Here is a 17,459-nt window from a genome sequence, read left to right as displayed (position 1 = left end):
AAAGTTGCTTTTACTTTAGACACCCAAATGACTGAAAGTATATATATATATATTTTTATTGGTAAGAATTTTTTTTTCATTGTTTCTTAACTTAATTTCATATCACCAAGAATAAGTGGGAAAAAAAAATTTCCCATACATAACACATATCAACAAACCATTTGGTCATCATATTATAGTTGGCGATACCCTATTCAGCATTGTAAGAAGACCTCCCCCTCAATGAAACAATAGTGACAAAATCAAACCACAACTGAAACAAAGAAGAACAAATTCGGTGTGCAAGAAATAAATTTGCGAGGAAAAAAAAAAAATTCAATTATAGTCTCTACTGTAATAAAGAGTAACCCCTCTATGACATGATAATGAAAAAATCCAACAATAATACAAAACCACATTAAAGACTAACAAAATCCTTTTGCATTAGAGCCAAAGTTCTGTAAAACCTAAATAAAACAAACACCCAGTAACCATAGCATTAACCTGCAGTCACTTCAAAAGATGGCAATAAAACCTAAATAAAACAAACACCCAGTAACCATAGCATTAACCTGCAATCACTTCCAAAGATGGCAATAGAGCCACTAACCTTGCGAGGGAGCAAATAAATAGACAACACAACCAAAACATCCTCAAAATTCCATGGCATCGTAATCTAAGCAGAACTACCTCACTGTAATTATGTCATCTATCTTCAGAATCATCCGCACACACTCAGTTGCCAATGTGATTGCACTAGTGCTCACAAGCAATGGCTGCACAACATTTTCCTCCAGTATGTTAGTGATCTGTCCCTTCCTCACGTTTATGCCCGCATTTATCTCTCCCTGCGCGTGACGGTTCCGGAGTTCTGTAACAATAACTATTGGGTTCAAACCTGCATTCTCAGCTAAAGTATATGGAATAACTTCCAGAGCCTCTGCAAATGAACGTACACAATAACTCTCCATCCCCTGCAAGACCTTTGCCCAGGCACCAAGCTGTCGTGACAACTCTATCTCTGGCGCACCACCACCAGCTATCAGGAACTTCTTGTTTACCAAACATCTTACAACACACAAGGCATCATGCAAGCTCCTTTCAGCTTCATCAAGAACCAGCTGGTTAGAACCACGAACAAGCACATTCGTCGTCCTACCCATATCCTTAATACCAGTAATCTTCACAATTTTCCCCCCATCTCCCAGAGAAACTTCCTCTACGCAATCTGCATGACCTAACTTTTCCGCACGGAAATGCTCAATATTAGCAATCGGCAGGCAATTCAAAGTCTTGGTAATGAACTCAATTTCATCACGCTCAACATCCTTAACCACCAAAATCTTCGCCTTGGCAAGATAGTGCAAAGACAGATCAGTCACAGCATCCCTCAAAATACTCTTTTGAATCAGCAGCACATTACATCCAGAAGCCTTAATTTTCTTAATCATGCCCAGTATATAATTGCGTTCCTCCTTCAAAATTCGATCCATCTGTGTATAATCTGAGACAACAATGCTCTGTTCTATGTCCGTCTTCGGCGGCGATATCTGGAACTGGATAACACCGATCTTAGCATTCTCTACACGAGTAAGGCCACCAGCAGTATGACTAACCTTCTTATCAAACACCAAACCCTTAACAAGCTCCGTGTCGTCCACAGTGCCGCCGAGCTTCTTAACGATCTTGACGTCACGGAGATCGACTAGATCAGGCTTGGCAGGGTCCACGACCGAGAGGACAGCATCGACCGCAAGAGGAGCGAGAAGAGTTGAGTACTGACTAACGACTTTGCTGTTAAGAGAAGTGCTAGCGGACTTAACGAGCGAATCGCGATCAGTGAGCTCAACAGGGACAGCCATAGCGGTGAGCACATCGACGGCCTTCTGAGAGGCTTTGTGGAGGGAGTCTGATATGACGGTTGGGTGGATACCATTACTGAGCAGAGTCTGGCATTGCTTCAGAAGGGCACCAGCAATGACAACGACAGTAGTGGTACCGTCTCCGGCAACAATGTCTTGGGATTTAGAGAGCTCGACAAGCATTTTGGCTGCGGGTTGTAGGACTTCCATCTTGTTAAGGATGGTGGCGCCGTCGTTGGTAATGATGACTTCGCCAGAGGCTGTGGAGATCATCTTGTCCATACCTTTGGGACCAAGGCTGGTTCTGACGGCATCGGCGACGGCACGGGCTGCGGCGATGTTGGCTTGGCGGATGTCTTCCTTGCGCTTGTTATCGACATAGCTCTCCGTCTTCGAGGAGGCTATGCGCGGCTGCTGAACTGCAGTGGTTGCCATAAGTCTTCTAAGTTCCAAACCCTAACCCTATAAAGGTCACTGATGTGGAGGATGGTGAAGCTCCGAACGACTGAACGGAAGACTTATTCCTGATAATACCCAAAAAGCCTAAAAACCTAAAAACTGTGGAGAAGCGTACTTGCTTTTGTCGAAAGGAAAGGGGAAGGGGGCAGAGCAGCAGTAGTATCTGGAGCGGGAAACGTTGAGACTACAGAGTGGAGAGTCGAGGTAAAGAGAGCTTTCTGGAATGACCTGGGGGCCAAGGTCAAGTAGTTAAATTACGGGAATAACCTCTCCCCTCAAACCCTAGAAACAAAGACCAAGTTTTCTTACACCCATGACTCCATGAACTTCAATATTATCAAATGGCCCCAAGGGAGGATAGTTTCAACTTCGTCGATACTCGATAGGGATTGAAATATAATAATAACCTAAATATCCAATCATAAGGCCATTGAAGGAATTATTTCTCCTTTGTCTGTAAAGAAAAACTTTAGTAAAAAAAAAAAAGAGTGATTTACATCCCCCTCCCTTGTAGTTTGCGTTTATTCCACCCCCTCCCCTATGTTTTAAAAAATCTCACATACCTCTCCTGTCAGATAACTCGGTTAGTAAACCGTTAGTTGTGGATGTTAAAGTACGATTCTACTCTTCTACCTTTACCAAAATTTTTAGAGTGATTTACATCTCCCTCCCCTGTAGTTTGCGTTTATTCCACCCCCTCCCCTATGTTTTAAAAAATCCCACATACCTCCCCTGTCAGATAACTCGGTTAGTAAACCGTTAGTTGTGGATGTTAAAATACGATTCTACTTTAACACTTGTACCAGATTCCTTGTTCGGGTCAATACTATTTGCAACACCTGTACCAGTTGCTCTTCCTTTCACAGCAATAGTAGTAGCATTAGCAAATGCTTTCCCTTTATCAATTGCATTTACAACAGTATTCGCTGACCCAACAGAATCACTACTACCACCACTTGTTGCTCCAGTGATAGCTTTGCATGCACCAGAATGCCTTCTAATTGTTTGTTTTTCCCTACGAGTCCCCACACGATCATGTACTCTCTGTGCCATACCACCAACATCCTCATCACACTCATTAACATCCACAACTAACGGTTTACTAACCGAGTTATCTGACAGGGGAGGTATGTGGGATTTTTTAAAACATAGGGGAGAGGGATGGAATAAACACAAACTACAGGGGAGGGGGATGTAAATCACTCAAAAAAAAAATAGAGATCGAATTCTTTTTTCGGGAGTGTAATGTACAATAGTGCTCCCTAGTATATATTTTTTCCTCCCACAACAAAGGGGTAGATATGTCATTTCATATGGAAAGGAGAGAAAGAGAGAGACCCAAGGAGGTGTTAGCATATGCTACCCTATTGGACATAGTTTCATTTCCCCACAAAAAAAAAAAAGAATGATGTGTAGCATACACTAGTGCCTCCATGTTTTTTTTTTTTTTTCTCTCTCTCTCTCCTCCATCTTATGAAATAACATATCTATCCCTCTTGTGGAAGGAGAGAGATAGACACATGGAAGCATTAGCATGTACTATGTAGCTGGATAGGTAACTCAATCCCAAAAAGAAAGGAAAAATAACAATACTTGGACGCATGTAGCTTGTGCTCAGACCATGGTTTCATGTATCAGTATTGGATTGACCGTATCATATTGGCTAAGATCCCGATCCAGATTTGTTACAAGTATCATTTTCAGGGGTAAAACCATAAAGCAAATGTACTTCTTTGAAAAAAAATGTGGGCAAAAGTGATTGATATGCATTGATCAGATCCAAACCGATATTAGATTGGTTTTGGCAGATACCGATATCAGATTGGTATTGACAGATACCAATACCGATAACTAAATCCATGGCCTAGACACAACCCCCTAAAAATTATTGTCCCTTCTCCCTACAAACTAAAACCCCCCAGTCGATGCCCATGTGTACACTTCCATTGGTTCCTATATTGTTGTAAGAGCCATGCAACCAAACATCATTCTTCTCCCCCAAACAAATTATGCCATGCTCGGATCTAACTCCTCTACGGTGCGGCAAGTGTGACAATTCACATTTGACAGCCTAGAGCACCTGGACACAAACCCCAACACACAGGCACACGCCTCGAGGTACTCCAGGTTGCTGGATGTGTGCTGCCACCTCTGTCGCACCACAGAGGGGCCCCATCCTATTTTTGGACTAGCATCAAAATCATTTAAGTGTTTGTAATATATATATATATATATATATATATATATATATAAAATATCATTTAAGTGTCTGTAAAAATATATATATATGAAAAGATTATTTAAGTGGTTTAAATTATGAGAATCTCCTTACATCAAGTTAATTTGGTAATAGAAAATTTTATGTTTGAGGTTACATAGTTTATAAATATTATGTTAAGGGTATCTCACATTTTCTTAAACATTATAGATGAAATATTTTCTCTTTTTATTTTTCTAATTGTGCCATATTGTTTAGCCTCTTGTCAATCCCTGGTTGCTTTCCTCATTCTTGGTCATGGCTGACTAGCCCTTTACACTCCCCCCCTCCAGTCCTATCCTCTGCTTCCCCATCCTCCGCTCTCTCTACATGTCACCCCCCACCCCCGCCTGCTCATTATTTGCATATTTTTTTTGTTCTTTCCCTCACTACAATTATCTCCCTATCCTCGCTCTTAATTCTTATTTGACCACGAACATCGCCATGCCCAAGTAAGGAATTGGGGATAAAAAGAATATGTCAATGGTAAGTGACGTAGAAAATAGGCTTTCAAGGATTCAGGCAAAATATTTTGAGAAGTATGAAAGACTTCACGCATTCTTATTTGGGAATATTAAAAAGGTTTTTTTTTGGGGGTGGGGGGGGATGGAATCTAACATTGACAAGGAAGATGAAACACACATAATAGAGAGAGAGAGAGAGAACAGGGTAAGTGAGTGCAACATCTTTTGGTATGGCCTAAAGAGGCTGTTTCATCATTGAGATTGATTTGTAGGAGCCCGTCATTGCATCGTAAGGTGATTTCAATTACCATCATAAAGAGAATGACTGATGGCACGATCCAGCTCCACATTTCAATCTCTTATTTTGAAGAATTTTAGTCATAGTATGGTGTACATGATCTTGTCTTGAATGATGTAAGCTCTCCTACTATGGTTACTATAAATCAAGTTATGGAGCAATCAAGACTAGTCCTATATTTTTCTTAGGAAAAATGGTTTTGTAGGAGAGTGTGGCCCTTATGCCCAAACATATGGGCACAAAATGATCAATCATCCCCAATGAAATGAAAATGATGTTTTTATGGATGTTCACTAGTGTGCCCTCATTAGTCCTTGCACTCATGTAGTAATTGTAGTCTCTCACATGAAACACTTCCCCATTTTTTGAAATCATTTATAGAACACCTCAAGTGGCACATGCAATAATTCAATAACACTACTACCATGCAAGTAACAATGTGAATTATAACCATACCTCCAGAATCCTTTGGCCTTGTTTTCGGAAAAAAATTTGCTACTACTTAAGTTCTTATTACTCAAAACTTGTAGCCAGAAAAATAGAATTATTCACTTTTCCTTTGAATTCACAAATACACACTTAAATTTTTGTGTTTTTCTAGAAAAACCTTTCTGTCAAGATTTTTCATTTCTTTGACTGCATCCGAACAGGTAAAGTCAACCCTCGGGTTTTCATAAACACTAAAACAAGAAACAACTTTGGGAAGGGAGAGTCCAAGTATGACAACTGGATCAACTCTCCTTGCAAGTAGATTTATACACTCCTTTGAAGTTTGACTAGTATTATTTTTTGGTAGAAGTTTGACTAGTATTTCAAAAAAGCTTTTCAGTTGGGAGGTGTCTTACCAAACCTAAAAGGTTAACCAACTATGGCTTGACCAATTGACTAACAGTTACTGACTCATATACTTCATAGCACAAGAGATTCGCAGATAAGCAAAGGTTAGGATTTCACCAAAATTAGAAAAATAGATGAGCGAAACCAGGAACCACTTAATCTGTTGTGCGTATTCTTGCCCGAGAAAAACGTCCGCCTAGGTCGTTACCAGAGGCAGACGTGTCTCCAAATCCAAAGTCCAAACCGAATAGAATAGGATCGAAAAAAAATCGATTCGATTGGATTTGGTTTGGTTTTAATTTTAAATAAAAAACTGTATGAATGGAATTGAACCGAATCATCAAAACTAAATTATGCTAAGTTCTATAATCATATGTCTTTGTTGAGTCATGTAAGAGTATATACTGTGGAAATTGTTCCTAAAAACTCTAGAATTGGATGCTTATATTTAAATTTAGAGATTCGATCAGAAAATATAATCAAATGCTCCAGAATAGTTGTAATTAGGAGTATTAGTCACGAATGATTCCAATCCTAATCAGCTGATTCAACTCATACAATTGCTGGTATTTAGAACCATGTACCAAATTTGACATTGGGATTTTGTCTTAATGAGGTTGTAACTTTTTGTTACCAATTTTATTTATTTCAATAGGTTATTATCATTTAACGAAGTTGAACTGAATGTAATTAAACGGTTCCATTTGGTTTGGGATCCTGGGAGTATAAAAATTGTTCGGTTTCGGTTCGGTCAAATAGATCCTGAACCAACCAAAAGCCAAACCGACAACTGAACTGAACCGATCAAACCCTTAGATACTTCCCTGTAAAGGGTATTTCCGTAAATTCTGACAAGCATATTCTTTGCGTTGACAGAAGCACCCCTCGGGAGGCATTTGCTACGTTTCGCTTCCCCATTTGTCCTTGAAATTCCTCTTTATTCGGAGGTCTGGTCCCTCAAGGCCTCTTTTACCGTCCATTTAGCATCTTATTGTGATCGTTGCCCTTATCACATGAGAATGAACGGCTACTATCTCGAGACCGCATGATTCTTCATGTGCAGTCGTACTGTCTTCAAAATAGGAAGAAAACTTTCCTCGCTGTTATAAATTCCTAAATCTCTGGCTATAAACGGGAGTAGAAGAGAAGCTCTTGTGCTTCTCCACTGCAACCGCCACCTCTACCACGACGACTGCGACCACCGCACCACAAGCAGCAGAAGAGGGAGCTTGAGTTTATTGCAGTTTTTCTTTTTTCTCCAATCGAAACCCTAACGTGAACTTGTGGAAGTAGAAAATGTTAGAGAAGGATGCCTCACGTTCCACCGAACCTCTGAAGCCATAGTTATATCATGCCCTACTCCGCTTTCGTGCGGGGTTATCTCAGGACCGGTCCTTACCTGACCATGTCTCTGAGACCAACTGCTTTGCAATTTCCATCTCGTTCGATTCTTAGGAGCCCCAAAACCTCCAAAACCTCTACAACAGTCTTCGGCGCCATGAAGGATCGGGCACTAGCGTACGGCACTGTTTACGTTCCACCACGCTTGAGGTCTGTCATCACTTCCTCCGCTAACTCCGGCGTCTCCACCCGTTCTCTGGACTTTGATTGGCGGGACAATCAGGGTCTCGTCTATAGCCCCAGGGGAGGTTCTTACCCTTCCTTGCAGCCGCAACAGCAGCAGCAGCAGCAGCAGCAGCAGCAGAGCTTTCAGTATGGTCGGTTTGCTTACGATTCTTACTCAGATGATGACTCCGAGCGTGAAATTGAGTCTTCGTCGCAGCAAGTGGTGAGATTTTTCTTTTCCCCCTTTAAAAATTTAGAATTTCATGGTGAAGGTTCTTTGTCAAGTATTCATTTCTCGTATTAGGTGTATTTTTGCTTCAATGGGTCATTGACTCTCAGCCAGCTAGTGCAAGTTTTAGCGTTTTACGTTGAGAATTGGATGCCGACATCAAACTGAGTGGAATGCCATGTTGACTGTAGTATTGAGTCGAAGAGTGGTTGGATAGAATCAGTTAGTCCTGCGATTAATTCATTTCATACCAGAGAAACCCATTGGCACCTTCACCCGTTCTTAAATATTATGATTAGATGGGTGTCGATGAGCTCATTACCAATGAAAGACCCATTAAGAATTTCCCATTCCTTTTACAAAATACCTGCCAAAGGAAGAGATGAACTTTTTAAAGGTCACTCTCAACCTAGTGTGTGGAGTGTCTGAGGAATCTTATATGTGCTCCCATGAGTTAATTACTCTATAATGCCTTAGATTTGGCTATGGTTAGAGTGAAGTGAAAGAAATTTCCAGTGACACCAAAATCATGTGAAAAGAACTAGTTTTGACTGATGGTTGTAGGATTGGTATCATAGGACAGATTGGTCATGTGCAATGCTGACCTCAAATCTTCTGAAATGGATGATCCAAACAAAGGTTTGGCTGATCCAGGGAGAAGAACATATTTGACTTGGCGAAGCATCTAATTATTCTAGATTTCAGTTGGTCTCGTGATACTGTTATAGTGTTATATATTAGACAATCCAAGTGTTCTTGCACCAAGTGTTAAAGTAAAGAAAATAACTTTTTTGGATATCATCCTGACGTGCAAGGCTCATGATGCTGCTGCTAAAGTGCACTATACTTGATTACTGGCATAGCTCTGGTAACTCTCATAATCCTAATTTAAATGAAGCTAATAAAATATAATGTCGTTAACCAAAAATAAAAAGATAGCCTAATGTTGCTGTGGTAATTCCAACGATGCTAATATGTAGATAACAAGGAATTTTTGCATGTATATCTGTCTACTTCTACATTAAATTTATTGTACTTCATTGGAACTTGCCGAATTGCTTTCAGTTACTTTGTTCTATTACCTACTTGGGTATTCTTTGACGAATTTGAACCCTAATTATTATTTTTGTTTGCAATACATGCTTGTTATGCTGCTTACTTGTCACTCACATTTGATATTCAGGGTGCTTCGACGCGTGATAACATTGATGAGTGGAACTGGAAGTTAACCATGCTTATTCGCAACAAAGATGAACAAGAGGTGGTGTCAAGGGAGAGAAAGGACCGACGTGATTTTGAGCAACTTGCGGCATTGGCTAGCAGAATGGGTTTACATAGGTATATCAGACAGCATTAAATAATTTTATCATCTTTTGTGTTATTTGCTGTGTACTGATTCTAAAATAACATTAATTTCTGGCAGCCGTCAATATGAAAAGGTTGTTGTCTTTAGCAAGCTCCCACTGCCAAACTACAGATCTGACCTAGATGCTAAGCGGCCACAAAGAGAGGTAATCGCCTGTAATTTAGCAACATAAATGTCTGCCGTTTTTATTTAAGGTTTAATTAATATGAGAACGAAATGGCTGGCTTCTGTTTGAGTGTCACTAAAAAACTTATGTTGATTTTGCGTTCCTTACATTATTTTCCCTTGTCTATTCATCATTAATGTGCTTTTTTCCCCCTTCCAGTGGAGTCGTCAATTAATTTTTTCACTGTGTTTTATGGATTGACAATTTTCTCACTGTGTTTTATGGATTGACAGGTGACTATATCTTTTGGTTTGCAACGAAGAGTGGATGCTCAACTTAGAGAATACCTTTCCCAAAAGCCTATGAGTAGGGAAACTTTTTCAAGATCAAGCAGCAGTGGCAGTCTTGCAGCTGATGAAGGGTTTTTTGGGCAACCGGAGTCCCAAATGCGAACTAGTGTCGTCATGGAGAAAATCCTTAGACGGAGAAGCTTGCAACTTTGTAATCAGCAACAAGCTTGGCAGGTATGGTTTGCGTTGAAAAATTCTTTCTGTCAATAGTTATTAAACTGTCATCTTGTGGCACTGTTATTTATTTATTTTTTATATTATTTTTATTATCAAGCCTTGGCAGTTGCTATTGTTATGGGTTCAGTTTTATATTAGGTGGAGTTCATTATGTATTCTAGATTGCTTTATTCCTTGAAATTTTGCAACTTCTGCTTAGTTTGGTCAATTCATATCCACAGTTGGATGGTCCATCAAAATAGTTCCCCTATAACAATTAATAGCTTAACACATGGATTGAAAATACCTAGGGAAGTGAAGTTAATTCATTTCAAACTTTGGATCATCATTGCACTAGAACTGTCACACTTGCTTGCTTGATATTGCTTTCTGATAATGGGAAGTTATATTGTTAGTTATTTAGGCACCGTTTGATAACGTTTCTGCTGTTTCAATGTCTAGAAATAGCAGAAACGACTTTTCACGTTTCCGGAAACAAAAACGGATTTTTTGGTGTTTGATAAACTTGTTTCTCAAAATGTTTTTTGTAGACATAATTGCCACTAAAAAACCCAATAATATCATCGGATGCCCAAAAGGGAGAGAGGGTTTGGTTGTCTCTTTTTAGGTTTAAATAGTTGAGAGATTTGTCGGGCACGACAACCTTTTTTTTCTTCTCTCAAATTCGTTTCTAGAACTGTAAATAGGCATAAATTTTTATTTATGTTCCTAGAAATGGGTGAAACAGAACAACTTTATCAAACGCTTTTTAAGCTGTATCTCCGTTTCTGGGAACAAGAAAACGCAGAAATGGCAAAAACGGAACATTGTCAAATGGTGCCTTAGTAGTTAATTGGTTCGGGAAATTTGGCATGACCAAAACATGCTGTTTTTTTGGGAACATTAACACTGTTTATGTTCACACATTCTCTCTCTCCTCCCTGCTTTATTTTCCCTGAGTATCAAAATGATAGATGATTATTATTTTATTTTGAGATTCTGTGGAGGTAATTGGCAGTTCAGCTCCTCTTATTGGTCTGACTGCCGTCATGATGAGACTTAATAATTATCTGGTCAAATTGCAGCTGATTTTCGAACCTTAAACTTAAATCCCATTAGAATAAATTTGCTTCTGGTTCCTTCTTTCCTAAGATTATGATCTAGATATAGGATTATAGCTGTGGAAAGTAGAAACCAAAGTAACTCATTTAAACCCGTAAAATCTGAGGAGAAAATGCAGTGTTTATTTATTTATTTTTTTCTTAATTGAGAAATATGCTCAAAATGCCTACTGTTTTCAAGCTCAAGTATCAAATTGTAATCAAATCTAGACAAACTTAATAATCCTCATTAAACATTACCTGTGAATTCGAAAAACTATCCAGCAGAAGAGGAACTACAAAATCGATTAAAACTGAAAATTTACTCTATAATAGAACTGAAGTTGGGATTTATGAAGATTAACTTATCCATGGTTCTACCTATCAGTTTGGGCATATTCTGGCTCATTAGAGCAAAGCAGAGCATGCTGAATTGATTTGGCTACAACAGGTATGAAAAACAGAGCATGCTGAATTGCTACTACTGCTGCTTTCTAGTTCTTCTTCCTCTTTTAGATCTACCCTTATGGCTTTATAATGCTCTGCTAATTCTTTCACATCAGATCTTTTTCTCCCCACCATTGTAATAACTACTGTTTATAGTAAATAGACTAAACAAAGGAAAATGTACAAAAAAGGAAAGAGGAGTCAGGAATTTAGTTACCTCTCAAAGCAGTAACTGAGATGGCTTCACCCAAACCAAAAATGCTTGAAAACTCCTGTTGCCAACCAAACTATATCCTGTCCCCTCAAAATACGCCTCATGAAAATTGAATCTTTATGCAGGCCAAATCCAAAAAAATAAATCCCGTGAAACTGTGAAAAGTCTCTGATGCAGCAACCCGTTAAGGCATTTTGGAGTACAAATGTTCAATTCCAACTGCACTTAAGTGTTTAACCCATGGTTTTTCTTTCCTTATTTGTAAGTAATGCTAAAATAATCTTTTTTGCTTATTCCATGTTCGTGCAAAAGTCAAATGTCCCTTTAAATGAACCACAAACCAAAATATCCATTAGTGTAGAATTGATTCCTGATGCGATTTAATTACTTTGATTAACTACAAGCAATAAATGCCAAAGTTTTGTGTGCCCTTGACTATTGTTGTTTACTGTTATGATGAATTTGAGGGTGAAGTGCTTCTTTTTCGTTCATTAAAGTGACCTGGGGAGATATCAGCAACTAGTGTTGTATAGTTGATGTGTCAATCATTCTCGAAACCCATCATGTAATTATTTTATGGTTTCGTTATATTCTGTATAGTTTTATTTCTGATGTGACTGCTTGTGGCTTGTATAGGAATCTCCAGAGGGCCAAAAAATGTTAGAGTTTCGCCAAAGTCTCCCTGCTTATAAAGAAAGGGATGCCTTATTATCAGTCGTCTCACAGAATCAGGTCTCTATTACTTGGTTTTTCAGTGTTCAATTCATTCAGATTGTATTTTCCTCTTAATAATTGAGATCGATGAAGAGCCTGGAGGTAATGTGTACTGTTAAGAAGTAACTGGAAATAATGTATGTGCAATTTTTTTTTATTCACCCTATTAATGCTTAGGTATCCTTTCAGAAAGCTGTGCATAAGGAGTTAAATATATGTCAGAGAAAAATAAATTCATTTTGACAGTAACTGAATTTAAGTTATGTGACTTGGTTGCTCAAAGACTATTAGTATATTAAGTTCTAACTTATTGACTGGCACATTGTTGTTATTTAATAATTTTATTTTCATTTGTTAGTCTTTGAGGCTTGATTTTTGGTTGTTCCTATTTATTTGTGCTGCTTATAGACTTTAGGTATATTTATTCTTTTACCATGAAATTAAATATTGAAGGTGGACCTGATTTTATGGTCATGGCTGAAATCTTTCGATGATTTTGGTGTATTTCCTTAATCCTTATCCCCTCTCAACCCTAGCATTCATTATCTAAATCAATTCTAAATAATTTAGGCTATGTTTGGAAGGCAAGAAAAGAAAACTTCCAAACATAGCCTTGGTTTACCCCAAGTCCCCAATACCAGACCTGATCTATCCTATACAAGCTCTCTGCTCTATCCTGGACAAGATCAATTCATGCATATGATGGGCCAGTCCAGCCTGCCTTGGAGAATTTTCTTTTAGAAGATTTAGCCATTTAGGGGTGAGGCATCTTGTAGGGTCTTCTTCCAGATATGCAATCTTCTCTGGAGAAAGACATTGAACCTTTTCCACTGTGAAGACAGCTTCTGCAGGTGACCAAACCCTATCAATTACCATTCAAGTAGTAGGTTGTTGCCATTTTGGTATGGCTAACTGTGTTTCGCTCTTTCAGTTTTCTTTCTCTGTTATATATATATATATATATGCTTCTGATGTTGCTGTTGCTGGAATTATTTTTTTAAGTTAGAGGTGTGTATACATGATTGTGCAAGTTCATTGGATTAACATTGTTGTATGACTAATATTTTCATCTATTTTATTCAGTTGCATGTATTGATGCTTCATGTCTTTCTGATGGATCTACAGGTTGTTGTCATCTCAGGTGAAACTGGGTGTGGTAAGACGACTCAGCTTCCTCAATACATTTTGGAATCTGAAATAGAAGCTACCCGTGGAGCTTCCTGTAGCATTATTTGTACTCAGCCTAGACGAATATCTGCTATGAGTGTTTCTGAAAGAGTTGCTCAAGAAAGAGGGGAGAAATTGGGAGAATCTGTGAGTTTTGCATTGAATGTTTCTTAGTCTCTTGCTTCAGGAAATGCTATGTTAAATGGTGTTAGCCCCCAAGATTTTTTTAGGGAAAGCTCTCAATTTCTTCATTTTCTCTTGTAAAAAGGTTGGCTATAAAGTACGGCTAGAGGGGGTAAAAGGAAGGGATACTCGCCTGCTCTTCTGCACCACAGGGATCCTGTTGAGAAGATTGTTGGTTGATAGAAATTTGAAAGGTGTAACTCATGTTATCGTAGATGAGATTCATGAGCGTGGAATGAATGAAGGTAATCTTAATCTTGTTTCATTTATCTCCCCACTGTCAGTAAAAAAATTGTATTATTAACTCAGGTTTTGTTCTTGCATCCAAAATGTGTATTCTTATCTTCATTTGCATTGGTTGCAGATTTTCTGCTTATTGTCCTGAAAGAACTTCTCCCTCGCCGGCCGGAATTGAGATTGATTTTGATGAGTGCTACGCTGAATGCTGAGCTTTTCTCATCCTATTTTGGTGGGGCTCCAATGGTACACATACCAGTAAGTTCCAAATTCTAACAAGCAGTGGCAAAGAAGCAACTGACTTTAAGTTATCATCTATTCATGCTACAATCCACTAATAATGAATTTGAGGATTTCTGTTATGCCAGTTAAGCATTAACTTGTATTATATTTCCCTCAGTTTGAGGTTAATTAGCCAAGTTTTTGGCCTTGATTTTACATTTATCAGGTTTGGATCCATAGGATTTCTATTACTGTGATGTTTGTTAAAGCTACCTCATTTCTACTTAGATGCTCAAACTTTATAAACTTGGTTTCTATCTTGCCATACATGCATAGCTTTGGCCAGTGAATCGCTGGGCTGTGCTCCGGCGGAGAAGATTGCTCACCAGGTGCATGCTATGTTGTAGCGTGAATAGGTCCATCACAGTTCAAGGAAACGCTGATGACATTGCAGCATGGGCATAGCCATTGCTTTCTTTGTGACAATGTCACTTCGTAGTTGTGGGAGACAGGTTGAGATTTTGATGGATTCCAGATATAGATATGGAAATTGAAGGAGGTTATTACATTCCTATTCTTAGTGGATGAGCCTGTGGTGCACGGTAAAGTTGCACTATCGCAACATGTTGGTCATAGGTTCAAACTTGGAAACAGCCTCTCTTGCGAAGTAGAGGATAAGGCTGTGTACACTTGCCCCTTCCAGACCCTGCAGTAGCGGGAGCCTTGTGCACTGGTTGCTCTTTTTTTCTTTTGAATTATATTCCTATTCTTCCAACACAGCTGATTGAACCAGAGACTATTGTGTTCTGATTGGAATGAAGCTACTAATACCTTTCTTATTTGCTTATTTTAGTCTTCTATTTCATTTGAACTTGATTAGCATGAATTATGGCCTAGTTGTCCCAGTCTGATATTAAAAGTTATTATGGCTTTAGAAGATGTCAACCCAATTTATTTAGATTATTGGGATACCTGTGGTGGTGTATAATTGTTGTTAAACTATGTTGAGCTCAGATTTCTTGAAATTTTGCAACATAATAAGAAGCTTCCAGTGCAGATGCCAGTCTTTTTCCTACTATTGTTTTTTACTGTGATTGGGTTGATTTATATTTATTGGATTTATGCTGTAATTTCAGGGTTTTACATACCCGGTTCGAGCCCATTTTCTGGAGAATATTCTTGAAATGACTGGGTATAGGTTGACTCCATATAACCAAATCGACGATTATGGACAAGGAAAGATGTGGAAGATGCAGAAACAAGCTCTCAGAAAGAGGAAGAGCCAAATTGCTTCTGTTGTTGAGGTATCCAGATCTTTTGAGCCTGCATTATTCCATATATATTTTTTTTTTTGCATGCTTTTATTTCTTGTATTCAACTCATTAATTCTGTTAACAGGATGCACTTGAAGCTGCTGATTTTAAGGAGCATAGCCTACGGACTCAGGAGTCTGTGTGTTGTTGGAATCCTGATTCTATAGGCTTTAACCTCATAGAAAATGTTCTGTGCCATATTTGTAAAAAAGAGAGATCTGGTGCTATTTTGGTATTTATGACTGGGTGGGATGACATAAATGCTCTGAAGGAGCAACTTCAAACTCATCCTCTTTTGGGAGATGCCAGCAGAGTTCTGTTGCTTGCTTGCCATGGTTCCATGCCCAGCTCAGAGCAGGTAATTCATATACTTCTTGAAATTGATGGACGCCATGTTTGTCTTCAGTATGAATGTGAACTATCATATTCTGTATATCTATGTAAGATCTTTAGGAGACAAGTGTATTTCTCATCCATTTCTATTACATGTTCATTCTGTGTGTGTACCTTTCTGGATACATTTGTCTCTATGTTGCCACTTTACATTTATCTTATTTTCCCCTTGTCCATAATTGTACATGTATTTTAGAGCTTCACTTGGCATTTCATGCTTGATATCCTCTTTATACTGCTGATAAATTGTGGGTTGGCACACAGAGGTTAATATTCGAGAAGCCTGATGATGGTGTGAGGAAAATAGTGCTTGCTACCAACATGGCTGAGACAAGTATCACCATTAATGATGTGGTTTTTGTTGTTGATTGCGGAAAGGCAAAAGAGACATCATATGATGCATTGAATAACACACCTTGTTTGCTGCCTTCATGGATTTCTAAAGCCGCTGCTCGACAGGTAAGATTATGTTATGTTAAACTATGATTTGTTTATGTGTGATGTTGTGTAGTTACAATCTGAGGACTTCTGATACTCTAATCTGTGATTTATTCCTCTATTGAAGTTTTATTCATGCAAAAGTTCTGTTTCAGTCTTCTTCTTCTTCTTCTTCTTCTTCTTCTCTCTCTCTCTCTCTCTCTTTGTATATATTATGTATACCTGTATATATGTAAGCTTCTTTTGTCCTTTTGGCAGAGAAGAGGAAGAGCTGGCCGTGTTCAACCTGGCGAGTGTTACCATCTTTATCCCAGATGTGTATATGATGCTTTTGCAGATTATCAATTGCCAGAACTCTTAAGAACACCTTTGCAATCCCTTTGTCTGCAAATCAAAAGTTTACAACTTGGAAGCATTTCAGAGTTCCTTTCTAGGGCTTTGCAGTCGCCAGAACTACTATCTGTAAAGTTTATACTTATTTTGTTGTTTGATTCTCTTTTTCCATGAATAAATTCACCAAACTTGGATGAGAGTATGATGTTTGTTTCATTTGGATCTATTTTTTATATGCCTTGCTCATGTTATACAAGTGTGTTAATCAGTGAATCACATTATCTTTCAGGTCCAAAATGCTGTTGAGTATTTGAAAATCATTGGGGCTTTGGATGAAAATGAGAATCTGACAATCCTAGGTATGAAACTCTGTCTTGTCCATGTTGATGCCCTCTCTTAATTAACTTGAACAATATCAAGGTGTTCCTCTTAATTGTATAACAAGAACCTTGAGTCATTCAAGTCACTTACAGGACGGCACTTGTCAATGCTTCCGGTGGAACCCAAGCTCGGAAAGATGATTATATATGGGGCTATGTTCAACTGCCTGGATCCGATATTGACTGTTGTTGCTGGTCTTAGTGCCAGGGATCCGTTTTTAATGCCATTTGACAGAAAGGAGGTATGCAAATAGTGTTTGGCTGTTGGGTTGTTCTATCTTGGTTAAGATGTTGATCTGATCTTATGCTCATCATGTCTAGTTATTTTTAATTTTGCTTAGATCTCAAGGAATATGGTGCTGGATACATAAAAAAAAGGAGTAAAAAAC

The 17,459-nt window shown here is 38.5% G+C and overlaps 2 protein-coding genes across 2 annotated transcripts in view; one reads left to right on the top strand and one right to left on the bottom strand.

The window, feature by feature from the left end:
- Positions 1 to 397: 397 nt before the first annotated feature.
- Positions 398 to 2,496, bottom strand: LOC122082530 (T-complex protein 1 subunit delta). Its single transcript, XM_042650150.1, has one exon. The coding sequence runs from the start codon at positions 2,274 to 2,276 to the stop codon at positions 666 to 668; it is 1,611 nt and encodes a 536-aa protein (XP_042506084.1). The 5' UTR covers positions 2,277 to 2,496; the 3' UTR covers positions 398 to 665.
- A 4,787-nt stretch (positions 2,497 to 7,283) lies between these two features.
- The window catches only part of LOC122082313 (DExH-box ATP-dependent RNA helicase DExH3-like), a 15,338-nt gene continuing 5,162 nt past the window's right edge, over positions 7,284 to 17,459 (top strand). Inside the window, exons 1-14 of the mRNA XM_042649779.1 lie at positions 7,284 to 7,945; positions 9,135 to 9,289; positions 9,375 to 9,462; positions 9,717 to 9,947; positions 12,327 to 12,422; positions 13,530 to 13,718; positions 13,840 to 13,999; positions 14,119 to 14,249; positions 15,350 to 15,517; positions 15,612 to 15,884; positions 16,184 to 16,378; positions 16,616 to 16,819; positions 16,980 to 17,049; positions 17,164 to 17,312. Of these exons, the coding sequence (XP_042505713.1) occupies positions 7,508 to 7,945; positions 9,135 to 9,289; positions 9,375 to 9,462; positions 9,717 to 9,947; positions 12,327 to 12,422; positions 13,530 to 13,718; positions 13,840 to 13,999; positions 14,119 to 14,249; positions 15,350 to 15,517; positions 15,612 to 15,884; positions 16,184 to 16,378; positions 16,616 to 16,819; positions 16,980 to 17,049; positions 17,164 to 17,312 (2,547 nt within the window). The 5' untranslated portion in view covers positions 7,284 to 7,507. The remainder of the gene's footprint in view (positions 7,946 to 9,134; positions 9,290 to 9,374; positions 9,463 to 9,716; positions 9,948 to 12,326; positions 12,423 to 13,529; positions 13,719 to 13,839; positions 14,000 to 14,118; positions 14,250 to 15,349; positions 15,518 to 15,611; positions 15,885 to 16,183; positions 16,379 to 16,615; positions 16,820 to 16,979; positions 17,050 to 17,163; positions 17,313 to 17,459) is intronic.

This window comes from Macadamia integrifolia, chromosome 6 (genome assembly GCF_013358625.1).
Source record: "Macadamia integrifolia cultivar HAES 741 chromosome 6, SCU_Mint_v3, whole genome shotgun sequence".
Lineage (NCBI taxonomy): Eukaryota > Viridiplantae > Streptophyta > Magnoliopsida > Proteales > Proteaceae > Macadamia > Macadamia integrifolia.
Note: the sequence above shows the minus strand (reverse complement) of the source record. Positions and strands in the feature narration are given on the sequence as shown.

Excerpts from the sequence above, each read along its gene's own strand:
- LOC122082530 (XM_042650150.1), bottom strand. The coding sequence starts at position 2,276 with ATGGCAACCACTGCAGTTCAGCAGCCGCGCATAGCCTCCTCGAAGACG.